At 51.6% G+C, this 18,725-nt stretch overlaps 1 protein-coding gene across 15 annotated transcripts in view; it reads left to right on the top strand.

Moving 5' to 3' along the window:
* Znf516 (zinc finger protein 516) overlaps nt 1-18,725 on the top strand; it is a 96,153-nt gene that overhangs the window by 29,338 nt on the left and 48,090 nt on the right. For all 15 annotated transcript variants that reach the window (XM_052201511.1, XM_052201514.1, XM_052201512.1 and 12 more), the window contains one exon: nt 16,514-18,436. In XM_052201511.1, coding sequence (XP_052057471.1) covers nt 16,666-18,436 — 1,771 coding nt within the window. In that variant the 5' untranslated portion in view covers nt 16,514-16,665. The remainder of the gene's footprint in view (nt 1-16,513; nt 18,437-18,725) is intronic.

Below are 18,725 nucleotides of genomic sequence, written 5' to 3'. Positions count from 1 at the left end.
CTTGCGAAGCCCTCTAGTCAGGGCTTCTCAGGTCCACTCTTGGTGGGTGGAGAGGCTGATGGGGACTTGCTCTGCCTACCCTGGGTTGCTTTTGCTTCAGTTTAGTCCCCCTCTGGTCTGCCATCGTGGAGTGGTTTAGAAGGGAAGTCTGAGGTGCACCTGCGGCCGTCCCAGTCCCTCACTCTGCACGGCTGCTGGTCTGGAGCCTCTTGGTACTGCAGCATTTCGGATGGAGGTCACTTGGTGGCACTTACAGAGCCACACAGTTCTGCGGCCCCAGGTAGCAGTTTTAGAAAGGCCTTTTCCTTGAGAGACTAGAGGTTCACTACTCTGCTTCCAAAGAGTAAAACCTTATGTGTTTCTTCTTCCATCTGCAACTGTAAAACCTGGGCTGGGTGTCCTAGATCGGAAGTCAGTTCTGGACTCACAACTTCAGGTGCTGGGGACTGTTTGCGAGCAAGAGACAGCTGTTTAAAGACCCAGCGCTGAACATGAGGAGACATGAGCTCTGGCCTCATGTGTGGTTCTTGTGGCTGGTGTCTCCATGGAGGTGATCTGGGGTGAGGAGGCCATGGTTGTCCTCTGTGACATGACGCACACTTGTAATTGTGTGCTGCCTGGAGCACAGGTTCTCCGTCCTCCTCAGTGCTGGTTATCCTGTTCCACTTGGCCCTGCCCGGCTTCCCAGTGTTGAATGATCTTATAAAATATATAAACCACAAAATAAGAAAAACGACTTTTAAAGCATATATATGAAATGACCAGGCATTGAGGAGTGGGTGTTTCTTCCTTCTCTGAGACTCTGGGATCTGCTGTGGGCTCTCCTAGTAGTACTGCCTAGACACCTGGCCATCTTGAGCTGCCGCAGATGGTCATTCTGTTCAGTTTGGAGAGTTCCACTCTTGAACCCACAGGCAGAGAAACATTTCATGGTTCCACAGAGGAAGGGATGTCTTGATGGTTCCTGCCTTTTTATTCAACAAACACATATGCAGATAAACAGTATATAATTTTATCACCAAGAAGTTAGATGTATTTTATTATGTACCTGGAGAAGATGGTGCTTGTGTCATTTTCCGAGCTCACCTCTGGGGACGTGTGTCCACAGCGACTCTATGCTGGGTGTGTTTGCTAAGTGACGAAGAGAGATGCATCCAGACTATAGAGCCGTGTCTGGTGCTTTGCTTTGAAAATGTGAATGCTGCTTCATGGCTGCCCTCAGGAAGAGCAGGGCCTGTTCGCCAAGGGCATGAGGTGTGCAAATGGAGCCCAGCCTCAGAGCCCATGCAGCTGTTTTATGGATGTCTTTGGTGGCACTTATACAGCCACATAGGCAGTGTCAGATCAAGGTAGGATGTTAGACGCCCTCCCTCATGGCTGCTCATGTCCGTGCCTTGAGCCTCTGTGCAGTGTTCCCTGTGCTTGCTGCTTATATAGACATGAGGTAGCGCCTCACTATGTGGTTAGCCTGCAGCTATATGTGGGGTGCTTGATGTGCCTTGAAAATGTCTATAGTGGATAGAGCCTGTGTGTCAGCATTTAAAGTCACAACAGTTTTCTTTGAGACACTTTTTCCTCAGTCCCCACCTGATCAGTAGCTTGCCCAATGGGCCTGGCCTGGCCTGGCCTGGCCCAGATTAGCTGCCTTTTCCCCATGTTTGCACTGCTCTGCATGTGACTCTCTGTCTGGTAAGGCTCAGAGTCTTAGGTACAGAGTATGTGGGGTGCAGACTGAGAGTGCTTCCTCCTGGGAGCTGTGTCTGTGGAGCAGAGCGCGGCTGCGCAGCAGCGACAGTGGGAGAGGTCATTTGAGGGTTGATGTCTGCGCTTCTTCCCCCTCCAGCCTTGGGGTGCGGACTGGTGGGTCTTCCTGTCTCGGGGTCCAAGTGTGCCGGTACCAGGTCTCCCCATGAGGAATGTTTTAGGACAGGTGTACAGGGTTTGGTCCTTTGCCGTGATGGAGGAAGTGACCGCTGTGCTCCCTCCCAGAGGAAGTGACCGCTGTGCTCCCTCCCAGAGGCCCTGGATGTTGTTGTCTTCATTAAGGTCACAAGTGGCTGGGTTGGATGGGGGGGGGGGCTGAGTTTTGAAAAGCTACAACAGGTGACATGATGTTACTATTCTTGGCCCTCAGTGGTTGAGGTGTGCTCTAGACCAGCCACACAGGGGAGTCAGGGTTCTGTCCCAACTTTGTAGGTGTGACCCCAGAGGTACACCAGCCAAGATACTTTGGTGACAGAAGCACTTAGAAAACAAATACAGTAAGGGAGATGCTGAATTAATTTAAACCCAAGTGATGCGTGGATGGGAAGAGACGGAAGAGCTAGCTTGGAGTGCGCCCCTCCGAATCTGGGTAAAGAGGCTAACATAATGAGAGGAGGAGGAGGAGGTGAGCACCTTGAGGTGGGGTGGGTGTGTGGAGCAGGTACCCGTCAGGGAGGGGAGCTCCACAGCCACCATCAGCCTCGGGGAAATGCCTGTTGAAGCTCATTGTGACCTGCAGGTGATGGCTTCTGTCTGCTCTGCAGTGGACTCCGAGCGCCCGTGCTGCTGGGCCGTGGGCTGCGAGAGAGGACTGGCGTTGGCTGGGAGCCCACGCAGACCAGGCCTGTAAGCTTCAGGGTCACTTTTCTCATGGTGCTTTTGAGTTTTGCTGATGTAAAATGTTCATTGTCCTACAAATAAGTTCATGACAAGAAAAGAAATTGTGGGTGACACACTGTGCCCCTCCCCCACACCCCCCTCTCTGTCACAGGCCTCGATAAGCTGGACATTTGAATAGTTGTGTGCAGTCCTCCTGGTGGCTCTCTCACACACTAGAGACTCTGAAGTGTCTTTGGTACTGTGTGACGAGGGGAAACTGTCATGATCCCTGGTTACATGAAAAGATGGTGCTTCTAATGGCGATTATGCTGCTCCAGACAAACTCCTGGTTGCCTTGGTCATAGAGTCCCTGGAGCATTTGCAGTGAAGGTTTGAAGAGCCTTGTTTAATGTGCCTTGGATCAGCCCATTACTTCCTTTAAAGGCGGGGCATCCCCCTGTCGCTCAGGAAGGATTCGACAGTGACGCAGCATGGGTTCTGGAGTGTGGGCTCCTGTCAGTGGTCCTCAGCCACATCGATCTCACACCCTTAGCCCTCGGTAATATTAGATAACTGCCTACTCTCCTTTCACAAGCCCCAGGGCTCACCCAGATGAGGGAGGACTCAGGAGAAGGTAGCCTGTCAGGTACCTGCAGCTCTGTCCTGATTGACAGGTGAGCCCACGTGCCAGCTGACCCATGGTTTCCTGCTTCTGCTGTGAGTCTGGGGCGTGCAAGCCGCAAGGCCATAGCTTGCTTGGTTGATGACCAGTACTCGAGTGCTGGTGATATATATTCAGATCACATCCGTTCGTGGGGCCCAGGTCCCACTCAGGACACCCGAGCAGGCTCTGTGCAGAGAATGGAACTTGGGAGATGCTGGGAGAGGAGTGGAGTGTTGAGGTGTACGGGACACAGCCCTGAGGGACACTTCCAGACTGTCTACTCTGAATATTGTCATCTAAACTAGACTCAGACCCCGGCAGACATGCACCTTGTGTTGCGTGTTGAGTCCTGGGCACAGTTGGTGACAGCAGTAAGGTGCAGTTTCGCTTCTGGAAACTTGTACGTTAGCCTCTTGCTGGGTTCTATAGATACGCGAATGGTTGGGTCAACTCAAGTTGAAAGCTCAGTACAGGGTGTTGTTGTAGAGAGTGTTCATTTGTGTGCGAGTGTGTTCTCGTCTTACACCATTCCATCAGCAGTGGTGGAATGTGAGATTCGGACATGGGGATGGCGTGTGGACAGTGAGAACCTCCTGCAGGATTTCAGTAAGGTCCTCTGCAGACTAGACCCGCCTCATGGATGCTAACAGCTCATCCCTCCTTCCAGTGGCTGACCTCTCTACCTGGTGCTGCTGTGTGTTATTGGCAGGTTGACCACTGTCATAATGTCTGTCTCAGGACTGCAGCTGGCCCCTGGAGCATTCAGAATCATAGTGGGAACCATTGCTGTTCAAGAAAAATCCCTGCACGCCATTCTGCTTCCCATGCTCTCTCGTGTGCGTGTGGAGGCTCCTCAGAGGGCTGCAGCTCTTTGCAGTGGGTACCGAGAAGGCATGGCTGCTGGCCCCTTCAGCAGCAGGCTCCTCAGTACAGCAGGAGGGAGTCTGCTCTGGACATGTTTGTTCTGCTGGATTGTGAGAAAGTTTTACCTATCAGAGTCTCAAGTGTGTGCACACTGACCGTGCTTGCTAAGAATCCACACATGGGGTTGAGCAACAGCAGGACTGCACTGGCTACAGGGGAGGCCTCCTTCCCGCTCCCTCTCGGTGGCCTGGACCTCTCTCTGGGAGGGGAAACACTGCTCGCAGGGAAGTTTGGACCCTGGGGAAGAGCAGAGCGATGCTCAGGACAACAGTGTAGCTACTGTCCAGAGGTGAAGCCGGAGCACATTCGGAGCTATCTACTGAGGGACAGAAACGGGACCAGAGGCAGCAGCTGGAGGGGGTATTAGGACGCATCAGCATTGTGCAGAGCCCACAGTAGCTGCTGATCAGATCCACTTGTAGGAATGAAAGTCTTTTCACCTCTGTGTGACATGCTTAGGTTGTACTCACACACCAACATGTGACATGTGCACACTTAAAATGCACATGCTATAGGTGCCCACAACACGTTTCGTGGCTTCGCATGTCTGTCCACTGGCAGGAGCATGTGTACACAGTTCCTGTTCGCAGTCTTTCTTCACAATACTGCTTTGACGGGCTGTTGATGGGGTTTAAGTCTCTGTTCTCTTTGGTGCTAGGCCCTGCTTCCCTTCTGCGTTATTCTGGGGATGCAGTTCTCATAGACATCCTTTGGTTGTCTATGTCACATTCTTGTGAGACCCACACAAGAAGCAACTTGCCCTTCAGCAGCACCAGAGAAAGACAGCATGAGTGTCTCTGGCTCAGACTGCTTGCTCTTTGAAAGGTCTCTTTTCAGGCTTTTCTCTAAGGACTTGGTACTTCAGCAAGAGCAGCTGCTAGTGGTACTTATGTTGTGAGGGAGGTGACCCTTACACATTTAGCCTATGCACTTGAGAGTGTTTGTGCTACAGACGCAGTGAGGACCAACAAGGTGGTGAGGGGACTGGTGGCTTCCCAGTGTGTCCCTGGGAAGCCAGTTTGAAGTATGGTGACACCCTCTTTAGATACCAACTTTGGATTGTGTCTTGGGGAAGGGCATCCTTAGGTTGAAGTTGACTGTTCAGTACTTTTCCATGCACAAGGCCAAATAAGGGGCAGGTTGCAGTGAAACTGGTTCCACGCAGCCCCCACCCCTGTCTCTGTCTCTGTCTCTCTGTTTCTCTCTGTGCATGTGTGTGTGTGCGTGCACATATGTGAGTGAGCCCATGTAAAGGCCAGAGGCTAATTTTTATGTCTTCCTCAGATGTTCTTTATCTTGCTTTTTGGAAACAGGTCTGTTGTAACGCTGGAATTCACTAGTCTGACCAGGCTCTGTGTTCAGCAAGATCGTCATCCTCCTGTCTCTGTCTGCCCACTGGGACTATAGATGCAACTGCCAAGCTTAGCTTTCTTCACAGGGATACTGAGGGTCTGAACTCAGGTTCATCCTCATCCTTGCGTGGTAAGCCATGTCTTTATCCCTTAGTTCTGGTTTGAAAGACACGGTCTCTCTTTGCACATTTTCCCTTAAGAGATCTGAGCACTGATTTAGGAAACTAAGCTGAGCATGTGAGTGTGTGCTTTGCATGCCTGTGGTGGAAATGTCCAGTGAGTGAGGAGAGAGTGAGGAGTGCAGTTTCCTGTCAAGACGTTGTAGAAGGGGATTCCTGTACACCAGAACCATGTTCTCCTCTCCGTGATGTATATACGCAGGACATGCCGGCTCACCTGGAAGTTCTTGCAGATCTTTTGTCTACTGTGTGTGTTTACACTTATAGGCTGCACTCTCTGGTGTTCTGTCATGCTAATCCATGAGCCGGAGACCTGTGGCTTCCCGTTCTGTGCCTTTCCCTATGGTAAACAGGACCAAGCCCGCAGCACTCTCTAATGGATTCAGGCTTAGTGCAGCAAAGTGATTTTTGCAAAACAAAATAAACCCAGCAGGAAATAAAACAGGAAGCGAAAACCAGTTTTTCTGAATGTTTGGGCAGGAGTGGCTGAGAGAGCTCTCATGTTAGAGACTGAGCTCATATTCCCAGACTGATACAGTGAGTCGGGTGTGTCTAGCTTGGCTCATGTACAGATGTGAGGTGACAGTTTAAATTCTATCCTCAGTGCTGGTAGGATTCTGAAAAGGCACTGGTGGAATACTCAGCGGGAAGCATTCCTGTTGAGCCACCTATATATGGTCTGTGTTCGTGGCGTCTCATTACAGATCGGAGTGGCTCATCTTCCTTGAGACGGTCCCTGCACATTTATCCAGGAGCCCAGGCAGGGTTGAGAGTGTCCGGGCAAAGGCGATGCTTCTCTTGGTGCTTCCTCTTATTACAGAATCATGTGTGACAGCTCATACAGATAGTTACACTGGGAGCTGGGCTCTTTTAGTTTTCAGTGCCCGTCATCTACAGAGATGAGCCTCTGACTTACACACCCACACACCCACAGCCATGCGTCATCTCTCTCATAGACAAGTGGCCTTATTCAGTGGTGAGCTCGGGTGACGTCCTCTGTTAGCAGTTAAGGGTGTATGTTTGCTTTCATAAAATACTCTTGTAAGTAATATTCATGAACCACGCAGAATCATGACTGTGAACAGGTATGACCTCCCAGACCCTCAGCCCCCATGTCCTTTCCTCTCAGCTGCTTGTTGAATGTGTCAGAGGCTGGGTAGCCCCACCCTTCAGGTCCCACTTTGCTGGATGCGGGATGCATGTGTTTAAGCCTGGATGCTTTGCCTGTATCCTAGCAGCACCTTGCACATCTGCTCACAACATTTGTATTGGATAGATTAGAGAAGAGGAATCGGGGCTGCATGGGTTCCTGTGTACAGAGGGTGGGGCAGGCAAAAGAAAAGAGTAAGGGGAATGGTGGTGTCAGTAGATGTGTGCACCATTAAATGACATCATGCAGTAGATGTGGGTGCCATTAAATGACATCACACAGTAGATGTGTGCACCAATAAGTGACATCATACAGATGTGTGCACCATTATTAAATGACATCATAGAGTAGATGTGTGCACCAATAAATGACATCACACAGTAGATGTGTGCACCATTAAATGACATCATGCAGCAGATGTGTGCACCATTAAATGACATCATGCAGTAAATGTGTGCACCATTAAATGATATCATGCAGCAGATGTGTGCACCATTAAATGACATCATACAGGAGATGTGTGCACCATTAAATGACATCATAGTTAGATGTGTGCACCATTAAATGCCATCATACAGGAGATGTGTGCACCATTAAATGGCATAATGTAGTAGATGTTTGAACCATTAAATGACATCATAGAGTAGATGTGTGCACCAGTAAATAACATCATACAGGAGATGCATGCACCATTAAATGACATATACTCACAACAGTTCTGACCTTATCTGAGGAAAGGAACTGTCCTCATACAGTCATGTGGCTAGGGCAACATAGTCTTTGGATTCTTGGGAAATGCTCACAAGCAGCTTGTGTGATTGGCATGAGCACTGGTAAGACACAGGATCTGACCTTCCAGAGTCAGGTCCTGCTGAGTCATATGCAAATGTACCATTTAATGATTGCAGGGCAGAGCTCAGCACCTGGGAACTAACAGACATGGTTTTAATCTTAATTTACCAAGAAGCTGTAGGTGGGTAGATTCCTTCCACGAGCTCACTCTTATTTTTGCAAACCATTCTGCGTACAACCTCACATTAAATTTAGTGGCTGGAGAACAGAGCAAAGCCATACAGAGAGGTGCGGTCAGTGTGCTGGTTCGTAACAAGGAAGGTCCAGGTGGGCTTTCATCCTCACAGCTAGAACTTGCTGCAGCGTGCCGGGAACACATCTGAAGGCGTATCCCACAAAATGTGACATCATGTTCTTGGGAATCAATCTTTGTAAACATTCTCTGATGGGTCTCCTCCTTGTGGGCTCTGGCTGCTCTGCGGAGGGCTGTGTGCATTAGTGATAAACTGGGTCATGTCATCACCACTCTTGGCAGCTAGCAACCTGGAAAATTTAAATTAGTGTAGTATTTGCAATATGTGTATAGTTAAGTGTTTTGAGAGATCAGTCCTTTGTGACTTCAGGGTATATTGGTTACTGTTTGTATAATGGCAAAAAAAAAAAAAAAAATCAGACCTGGTAAAATGTGCTTTTTTGCGTCTTCTACAAATGCCCTCAATTCAGAGCATTGTTTGCATCAGATGTGTAAGTTATTACTGAGGTTTCAGTAAATTGATTACTCGGGGGTTTATTTCTCTTATGAGAGATGGGTGATGAAGGGACGCGGGGCTGTCGCGCATGCACGGGCCTGCCTCCTAGGTGAGGGCAGCAGGAAGCCCACCGCTTGCTGCGCACAGTTATCTGCTCTGTGCTCCAGCCGGCCTCTCAGTAAAGTGCTGGTGACTTGGATGCTATTTCACAAAAAGGCAGAGGACCACGAGAACGCCAGCCTGATGGACGGCATCAGCCACAGCAGCTTGTGTTTTTCACGCAGAGAGGGATGGATGTCAGGTGAGAGAGAGGCTGGAACTAGGGCAGTGCTGGGGTGAGTGAGTGACGTAGTTCTTTGAAAAAACAGGACTGATAGGAAAGGTGCTTTTCTCTGAGGCTGGTTGTTTTCAATGCTGTCAATTTGAAAACATATTTCCTTTGCATGCTGAGTGGGAGGGTTCTGTTGTGAGTCAGGCTCCCGAGCCTTGGCCACTTAACCTGGACTCTTCCTGAAGTTCAGTGACAGCTTCCTGATGCAACATAGGTTTTGAAAATAGAGATTTATGAATTTTCGTTTTCTTTCTGGTGTCACGCCCCCTTCAGTTTTCTGCATTTCCGAGCTATTTGCCATCTTGGTCTTCATGGAAATGGTGGAGGATGTCAGCATCTGAGCTACTGACTGGTGTCACCCTAGCAGGGGAGCCCAGGCAGCTTAGGGGTGCTGTTGAACAGTCCTTTGCAACAGCAGACTCCATCCTGGCTGCCCAAATTTGGGGGGTAGTTTCTCTGAGCCTGGAAGTGGGGCTCTTCCTGGAAACCTTTAAAAGATCATGTTGCTGGCACCTGCTTCAGGAATCTGGGTCTACTGCCAAAGCCTAGCACCTCTCTGTATGGCCTGGGAGGGGCAGACACAATGTGCTTCTCTGGAGAGCCTCACGGAGCCTGGCGCCTCCTGGCCTGATTGTGTGTTAGCTTTGTGATGTTTACTTTCCTGGTGACAAGTCACTGATAGAAGACTCAGAAAACAGTAAAGAGTGAACAACAACTCACTAGTGAACAACTGGGATTCTCAGAGCAGGGATAGACAGGAAGGTATACACAATGGACGCTCTTGAAAGTAGATTCAAAACCCCAGCCCTGTATTGGGTAAAAGTCTGCTGTCCCAGTAGGTCATGTTGATAGCTAGGGAAGAAAGCTCCCACCTTCATTCACTCTTGAGCGTCTCTGAGTGTAACCCTCGGTTTCTGGGCCGAGACCAGGTTTTCAGATTAAGGGAAATGGCACAGAGCTTTCTTGCCCCGCCCACCCCATCCTCTTGTTCAGACTTTATTTTCTTTGGAAGATAGAGTCCCATTTAGACCTCGAGTGTTTTCCTGTGATTGCATGTGGTGTCCACTGCCCAGTCGGAGGTGCGGAAAGAAAGGTCTTGCTGGAAAGACCGACCAGTTTCCTAGAAAGTCGTGCGGATGCTTCCTGTGTCTGGGTGCTGATGTGATGGTACTTGCTTTAATTTCCGTGGGGCTTGCTCGGAAGCGAGGTCTTGTTTAAGACGACTGGATTCTGCCTTCTCATCCCTCTGCCTCCCCTTCCAAGGGAAGCGCGGTGAGCCCACTTTCAGAAACACCCACCTCCTTTTCTCTGAGGCCTCCAATCAGGGTTGCCCAGGGCGCTGCTGCCCTTCTGCAGTTGGCTGTGGCTGTGTCCTGGTCCTGAGTGGAGGAGGGTTCTCAGGAAAGCAGTGCCTGCATTCATTCAGGTCTTGCTATTGGAGTGGGAAGGACTCCTGTTCATAATGGTTCTTGATGGTCTGAGGATACAGGAGCCCACAGGCCCGGCCCCGTGGCCTGCACACTCCACAGCAGTGAATACATCCCTTCATGGACCTCCAAGGGACCCTAGTCTGGGGGAGACTGAGCCACAATTGTTCATCCTGTGCAGAATGGCTTGTGAGGAGAGGGCCTCTTCATTGTTGTTAGGCCATCCCCCATTTGTTGAGATAATATGTGTTTTGTCTACAGAAGTCAGATAGGCTTGCCCAGGATGTTAATGATGTATTTTAATTCATGGCTCATAACTCTGCAGTGTGACTTGCGGGCCCTTTCATTGTCTCCACCAGAACAAGCTCACAGTGTCCTGCAGTTCAGACCGGCAGCTCCCACATGTCCTGTGGGGTGTGCTGGGCCCTGCACCCACTCCAGTTCCTGGAGTTCCTGGGACTGCCCGATGACATGCTGAGCAGAGCTCCCTGCTTCTGAGTGGCGCGTGTCCCAGGGCCTCTGCTTCTGCCTCTAGACAGGCTTGCTGCTCTCTGGCCTGCTTTCTGGCTTGAGCTGCGTTACAAACTGATGCTCTGGTTCTCCGGGCCTCTTCACCCCCAGTAGGCCATGCCCTGGTCCCTTCGCTCTGTTCACAGAGGAGGGAACGCATAGCCACATTCTCACAGAAGGCTTCTGTTAACCCTGGCAGGGACCAGGCTCCTTGACAAACAGTTTTTCTCTGGAAGAGGCTTCAAAACAGCATAGACACAGACAAGTCACCCGGTCTTGGGGCAGCGAGAGCAGGCAGTGAGTCGGACTGAGCAACTCCTGGGCTAGACGGAGCTTTGAAGGCAGCAAACTCTGCCTTTACTTCCACGCCAGCAGATGCAGTGTGGCTCTGTCTCTCCCCCAGCAGGTCAGATGGATTCCTGGTTCCCTCCCTGACCTCTCAGTAGGTCAGAGGGAGGCCCAGCTGCCCCGCCCCCAGCAGATAGGTTGGGGTTCCCTGGGTTTCCTCCTTCAGGCCTTTGTTCTCCTCCTCCAGCTCGGGTTCAGACAAACATCAGAGCAGAGTGGCTCAGGAAATGAGTGGGTATCAGAGCTCATTCCTTTGTCAGGGTGACATTCTGACAAATAGTGTCACTTTGCTAGTTTTGGGGACAACAGGGGAACCATGCAGCCTCTGCTCTGTATTGGTCCCACAGGCAGGCGGGGCCTCAGCTGGACTGTCAGGGTTCACAGGCAGGCGGGGCCTCAGCTGGACTGTTTGTCAGGGTTCACAGGCAGGCGGGGCCTCAGCTGGACTGTCTGTCAGGGTTCATGTCACAATGTGCACACAAACCAGGACAAGGCTGCAGCCAGCTAGTCAGAAAAGTATTGTTTCAGATGTCAGGGAACCTTCAGGGGCTCCTGGTGAGCCTCACTTCCTTGTTCTGCTCCTCTGTGTGGGGAGGGCTTTGTGTCTAGGGGTGCAGGAGGGGGTCTTCTTAGACCTTAGAGCACCCCCTCCTCCAAACCGAGAACCACTGTTTATTTGACCAGACCCTAAGTGTTGAGAGTTAGGGAAAGTTAATTTCCAAACTGTATTGCAGAGTCTCAGCTTCCCCGAGCTTGTGAGGAGGATGATGGGGAGTAGGGGTCACTATAGGGCTGGGAGTGGTGCAGGTTCCAGGAGTGTCTCTGCTTTCCTGTGTGCTTCTCACTGGAGTGGCATGTGAAGTTCGCGTAGTGTCTTTGTGATAAATTCCCAGTTCTATGCAAACAGGAGGAATAACAGGGCACACGCTTACCCGACCCAGCAGAGTCTTAGGGCACCTCGAAGCAGTTCATCACGCATTTGGCCTAGAAGTACGAATGACCCAGCAGCACTCCTCAAGAGCCACTTGACGAGTAGTCCAAAGTAAAGGGGCCTTACCGTGTCCGAATGTTGAACGTGCTGACTGTATTGTGGGTGTGCATGGCCCTGGGTGAGGGCTTTTTAACTGTGCTGAGTAACCTGGTCAAGGGCAAGTTAAAAGGCTCTGAAGTGCAGTGGTCATAGCTGTATCTCAGGACTGTCCCAATCTGCTCTTTGTCCCTTTGAGTTCATGGAGCCACATACCACTGAAGTCAGTGAGCGGGTGTCTCGGGCCACTTGGTTCACATCCTCTTCACTACTGGAAGTCGCACCCTGAGCATCTCTGAGGTGCTGCGCATTTGTGCTGAGCGGTGCAGCTCTTGTGCGTTTGAATCCAACTCAGAGAAGCAGTGCAGGGCTCATAGTGTTACCACTACAGCAGCTTGAAGTGGAGAAACAGGCGAGGGAGGGAGGGGTGGAGCTATGCTTCTAGGGTCCTACATTGATCTGAGTGAATGGCAGACCTGGGTGTTAGTCCAGATGGTCTGATGTCTGTCACACCCTGTTGTCAAGCACTGCCGTTCATCTCTGTCAGTGGCTGATGCGTTTCAGGAAGGCTGTACTGGGGGCGGTAGGTAGGAGAGTTTCACTCCTGGGAGCGTGAGTCCTGGAGGTATTCAGGGACTAGCTGCAGGGTACAGGGGTGCAGGACAGAGGCATATCAGGGATCAGGTTCTTCCTTGTAGACTGAGTTAAGGTGTTCTGAGCTCATGGTAAGTTAGAGCTGGAGAGGCCTGTGAAGGCTGGACATCTCCATGGAGACGGTGGCACTGCATCCTGGGGTGGGGGCGACTGGGTCCTGTGCCATGCCTGGAGGTGGCTTCCTAGATAACGATGCACCATACTCTGGGACAGTTTTTGGTTGGTGGTGGGGTTCAGAGTTAGCTACTATACCTGAGATTGAGAAAAGGGTCATGGGATGGCCCTGATGCTCAGAGCCCAGATGGAGTTCCCTCATGGGAGCTTGGCAGTTCCTGTGGTGGGGGTGGAGCATCACTCCATCTGGAAGCACCTCTGATCTGGCTGGCGCACGGCCAGCATGCTAGTTGTAACTGGGGCTTGGGGTGTGCTCCACCTTTACCCCTGGAGCACCCTCTGCTCACCTTCCCTTGCTCACTTCCTGCCTTTCCCAGAATGCTCTGCTCACCTAGGAGTTGAGTGCTGGGCTCAGCCTCTTCTCCTGGTTACTCTAGGTGGACACTTGGGACGGACATGATCAGTCTTGGGGTGCTGGGAGACTCAGTGTCTCACATTGTTCTGTAACTGGCCAGTTGTAATGTATTGCTTTCCCACGAGCAGCTAGATTTAATTTTGGGGTGCTTATTACTCCCAGCCTTACAGTAACACAAGGTCTATCTGTGGTCAGTGCTCAGTGTGAGTGTGAGTGGGTAGTGACGTGTCTCTCCTGTGGGGTGTAGGGTTCCTTATCGAAAGGATGTGGGCTTGGTATGTTGCCAGTCTATGGTATGTCGCCAGTCTATGGAGTGTGATGTCTGGGCAGTCACTGCACCTGGCTGAGTCTGCTGGTGACCTGGAAACAGAAGAGCCCTCCGTCTGGGGTGTTACATCCTAATGGTCAGGTCCAGGGAGAGTCATCATCCAGATGGCACAGGTCAGAGGAAGCTGTGTGTGACACCACCTGTGTGTGACACCTTGATGCTGTCCATCCTGGGCTGGGCTCGTGCTGTGTCTATGAAATTATCTCTCAGTTCAGCTATGTTTTCCTTTCTATGTTTTCTCCTTCTTTGTATTCTGTTCATCCCTATCATATGCTTTTAACTAAGATGCATTAATATTTTATTTTGCCTTATTTTTAAGACTGATTATCCAGCTTTTATGAAATAAAATACACTATTTAGAAATTATACATAGCACTTCCTAAAAAGTATTCTTTGCACCTCCAGAGAAACTTAAGCACAGAACCGAAGCTCATTGGTAATCTGTTTTAAAATTCCAAATGGCCAAAACAAATCATCAGAGCCCTGGTTGTCTAATTCTGAGTTTCAGCCTTGGAAAAAATTGGTATATATTATATAAGACCCACAGATGTGTCACATGAGCCTGCTGCCCTCACACCAGCAGAACGCTGCACTTTGGGTCCCCCCTCCTCTTGCTTCTACAGCTCTGGCTGCTCAGTCACCCTGGCCTAGGTAGCACTGTAGCATCTGTTGGCTTTACAAGGGACCGTCCCTTCATTATTTCCTTAAATCCTCAACAGGTAGGGATGTACCAAGGGTGTGAGGTACAGAATAAGGAGGGGCGGAGGACAAAGCTAGCTGTATAGTGTAGACACAGAGGTGGGATTCCACACTTTACACCTGGCTGCGGCCGAACAGCTGTCTATGGAGCACGTCTTGGTGGTGACACCTGCACCTGCACCTGCAGGTCTTCATGCTGCAAATGTTCCCTTTTACTCTAGGTGCCCCGTGGGCTGCCTCTGTGGTCCCTGCTTGCCTGTGGCTATTTTCCAAGTCTTGTCTGAGGCTTTGGTGTGGCTTTTAATTCTCTTGGGTAGCTGAATGGAATGAGACACCATTGATGGACATATGTTACTAGCCTGGAGTCTGAAGTTACTTCGGGTCCTTCACATCCAAGATTGTGTTTTTCTTCTCCATAATTCATCACTATAATTCATTCCCAAATCCTTAAATATACAGGGTTTTATACCCTATTTTTTTAAAGTTACATGTACATAATTTTCATTCATATTTTTATATATGTTCCTCACTGAACCTTTTCAGGCATAGTAAAGTAAAGTCTGGGAGAAGGTGGTGCTTCCTAGGACCCATTTGCCTTTTATATTATATCATTGTAAATAACTACGCAGTCACATAAAATGTCTTGATAAAAGTATTTAAATTGGCTTGTCCTTGAGACACAGTCAAGAAGCTTATAGTTTTACTTTACTTTTGGGGCCAGTGAGCTGTAGGGGGCGCTGTCCAGCCTGGCCTGCCTGTGTCCATTTAGGTTCCTAGAGATCTGTAGGGGGTTTCTCCTCTGCATGCTCAAGCATGCGCCATGACAGCAGGCTCTGGAGGGGAAAGCCCTTCCAACAGAAGCAACAGCTGTTCTGTGGCAGGCAGCTTTGTGTCCATCTCATGGCCCCTGCCAGCCCTGGGTGGTCTGGGTTCTCTCCTCAGTTCCATGTGTGTTTCAAGGTCAGTGTTGTGGTCCTGCAGCCCTCAGAGTGCATAGTTCCTGAGAGGATGCTCAGAGGAGGCTTGCCACACCCAGTGGTTTGCAGCAGTGCGCCCCCTGTCGGCTGGCCGCCTCTTTCCCGGCTCACTGCGGTGAACGGGATCAGGGGATCCCCGAGTGTGAGGTAGCGCACAGGGAGCTGGTACCTAAGGCTCTTTAGGAAGAGATCTGTGTGTTTGATTAAGACAGGTGTGAGCACACTGCCAGACCAAACGAAAAGCTAGGCGTGTGGCTTCTTTGTGTTTTTTAAACTTCTGCACATGTGAATTCATTCTTTCTCTCCGTCCGTCCGTCCGTCCGTCCGTCTGTCCAAGTATCATATCTTGCTCTGCACTGTACATAAGCCTTTAGGCTGTCAGGGTTGGGTGGCCGTCATGTAGTGAGTAGGACCCAGGTAGACCCTGCCTGGTGTTTTCTGGTGGGTGGATAGGTGTGGAGCTGGACTGGTCATGCACTCTGGCGCTCTGTCGACTCAACAAGGCTCGGGCCGGGCTCTGTCTTTTGGGCTTTGTTAGGGTAGGTTTGCCTCTGACCCTTGAGGACACAGTGAAACAGGAAGGGAACCACTGGACCTTGTGGTGAAAGGCATGCTTCCCGGAGTCAGGACCCGGGATGTGCTGTGGGTGGTGCTTGGTCCCTTTGAATACATATGGACAAGGAGTCTGTGCGGAAGGGAAAGTGAGGGCCGGGCCAGATGCGTGTGGAAGCATGGTGTGTGGCTTCTCTGTTGCCAACGCTTTACATGTAGCCTAGACAGGGCAGCTGCCAGGGGATCTAGTTCCAGGGCCTCAGCTACATGGGTAATGTCTGCATTGTGTCCCTGTACATTCCTAAGAGGGCTTGCCTCCCCAGTGTTGAAACCAGCCCAAAACTTTAGCTACTGTCAGCTGTTAACCTCTGAAACGCAGAGAAGGTGGACTCGGGGTCCAGACAGACTCCGCCTCCTGTCCTCCGTCTCTTGTGTGGAAGCCTCCTTTTCTCAGTGCTCCTGTCAGTGAGCACGCTTCTGTAGGGCTTCTTAAAGTTGTACTTTTTTGGTGGAGGTGAGATAAAAGTTACTTATTTTGGCATGAAGTATTAATTTTAATTATTGACCTTTAAAGGGGAAAATGGCTCTGTTTGCGTTTCCATGAGTGTCCTTTTCCTTTAGTTCAGACTGATGGATTTTCATGGTGACTCGAGTATGCAGAAATTAACCACAGACGGCACCGTGCACTCGGTTGCGTGGATACTGTGCTTACAGGGTCTCTGTCTCTCTCTGTTACAGGTGCTTGCTGCATCTGCCACGCCACAGAATATGCACCTACTCATCACAAGCACCTCTCTCCCCTCTGGGCAGCAGGAACCTCTCTAAAAATGGAGAGATAAGACACTTCAGGCCCCTACGACACAAGGCTGTGCTGGGATCGCACCGTCCTAATGGACCGCAGCAGAGAGGCTGAGATGGAGCTGAGGAGAGGCCCCAGCCCACCTCGGGCAGGCAGGAGCCACGAAGTGGCTGGGGACAAGGCTGCCTGCCACAGCTGTTGCATCTGTGGCAAGAGCTTTCCTTTCCAGAGCTCCCTGTCACAGCACATGCGCAAGCACACGGGAGAGAAGCCCTACAAGTGTCCCTACTGCGATCACAGGGCTTCCCAGAAGGGCAACCTCAAGATTCACATTCGCAGCCACCGGACAGGGACTTTGATTCAGGGGCATGAGCCAGAGGCAGGAGAGGCTCAACTGGGTGAGATGCGTGTCTCTGAGGGCCTGGATGGCTGTGCCAGCCCTACTAAGAGCACCTCTGCCTGCAACCGCGTGCTGAATGGGGCCGTGCCCATGGACGGCAGCAAGATTCTGCTCAGGAGCAGCCGCAAGGAGGTAGAGGGTGCAGCCAGCGCCCAGGACGCCACGGAGGCCACGGTGCCGTGCTCCTTCTGTAAGAGCCGCTTTGAGCGTAAGAAGGACTTGGAGTTGCACGTGCACCAGGCCCACAAGCCCTTTAAGTGCAGGCTGTGCAGCTATGTCACCCTGCGGGAGGAGTCTCTGCTCAGCCACATTGAGAGGGACCATATCACCGCACAGGTGCCCAACGGCAGCGAGGCCTGTGTGGAGAACGGCAAACCTGACCTGAGCCCTGGGGAGTTCCCCTGCGAGGTGTGCGGCCAGGCCTTCAGCCAGACCTGGTTCCTCAAGGCACACATGAAGAAACACCGGGGCTCCTTTGACCATGGCTGCCACATCTGCGGCCGGAGATTCAAAGAGCCTTGGTTCCTCAAGAACCATATGAAGGCGCACGGGCCCAAGGCAGGAAGCAAGAACAGACCGAAGAGTGAGCTGGATCCCATCGCCACCATCAACAATGTGGTGCAGGAGGAAGTCATTGTCGCTGGCCTGTCCCTCTATGAGGTCTGCACAAAGTGCGGGAACCTGTTTACAAACCTGGACAGCTTGAATGCCCACAACGCCATACACCGTAAGGTCGAAGCCAGCCGGATCCGAGCCCCGGCTGCGCAGGGGGACCCGGAGGACCCCCTGGACAATAAGCAGTTCTTCTTACAGTGCCTGAACCTGACACCATATGTGGCTGGTGATGTGTCCCCCAGTGGACAGGCTGGGCGGCGGGTGGCCGAGTTGGACCCTGTCAACAGCTATCAGGCCTGGCAGCTAGCCACCCGGGGTAAGGTGGCTGAGCCGGCCGAGTACCTCAAGTACGGGGCCTGGGACGAGGCGCTGGCAGGGGACGTAGCCTTTGACAAGGACAAGCGTGAGTATATACTGGTGAGCCAGGAAAAGCGCAAGCGTGAACAGGATGCTCCTTCTACCCAGGCTCCCCCGAGGAAGAGGGCCAGTGTGCCTGGGGACCCCATGCTCGCTGGCCACCTTGAGCCCCGGCCAGCTGCGCGCCCCAACCGCAGGGCTGCAGCCACCACCGGCCAGGGCAAGTCCTCTGAGTGCTTCGAGTGCGGCAAGATCTTCCGCACCTACCACCAGATGGTGCTCCACTCCCGCGTGCACCGCCGTGCACGCCGCGACAGGGATCCTGAAGGGGACAGGGCGGTCCGTGCCCGGTGCGGTTCACTCAGCGAGGGTGATTCGGCTTCCCAACCAAGCAGTCCTGGCTCAGCCTGCGCCATTGCTGACTCCCCTGGCCTGGCTGAAGAAGCGGTGGATGACAGTGGTGAGGAGGCTGTGTCTGAACCTGCATCAGGTGAGCAGGCTCCCTGGGTGGGTGAGGTTCAAGTGCCCCGTGGAGCCTGTGCTCAGCTGGCCCTGGACCCAGGTGGTCGTGGTGGAGGGCTGTGTCCTCAGGAGTCCTCAGTTGTCCTATGTTTCGGTGACCTTGTGCCCTATTTCTGGTTCTGGGTCAGAGGCTGTGCATTGGCTGGGCATCCTGTATCTCCTGGGTCCTGCAGGCTGTGCTGGTCTAACTGTGCTGTCAGTGCCTCCCGTCTCTTCCTTTTGCTACTCACCTAGCAATGCTGAATTAATTAATTAAT

This window comes from Apodemus sylvaticus, chromosome 13 (genome assembly GCF_947179515.1).
Source record: "Apodemus sylvaticus chromosome 13, mApoSyl1.1, whole genome shotgun sequence".
Lineage (NCBI taxonomy): Eukaryota > Metazoa > Chordata > Mammalia > Rodentia > Muridae > Apodemus > Apodemus sylvaticus.
Note: the sequence above shows the minus strand (reverse complement) of the source record. Positions and strands in the feature narration are given on the sequence as shown.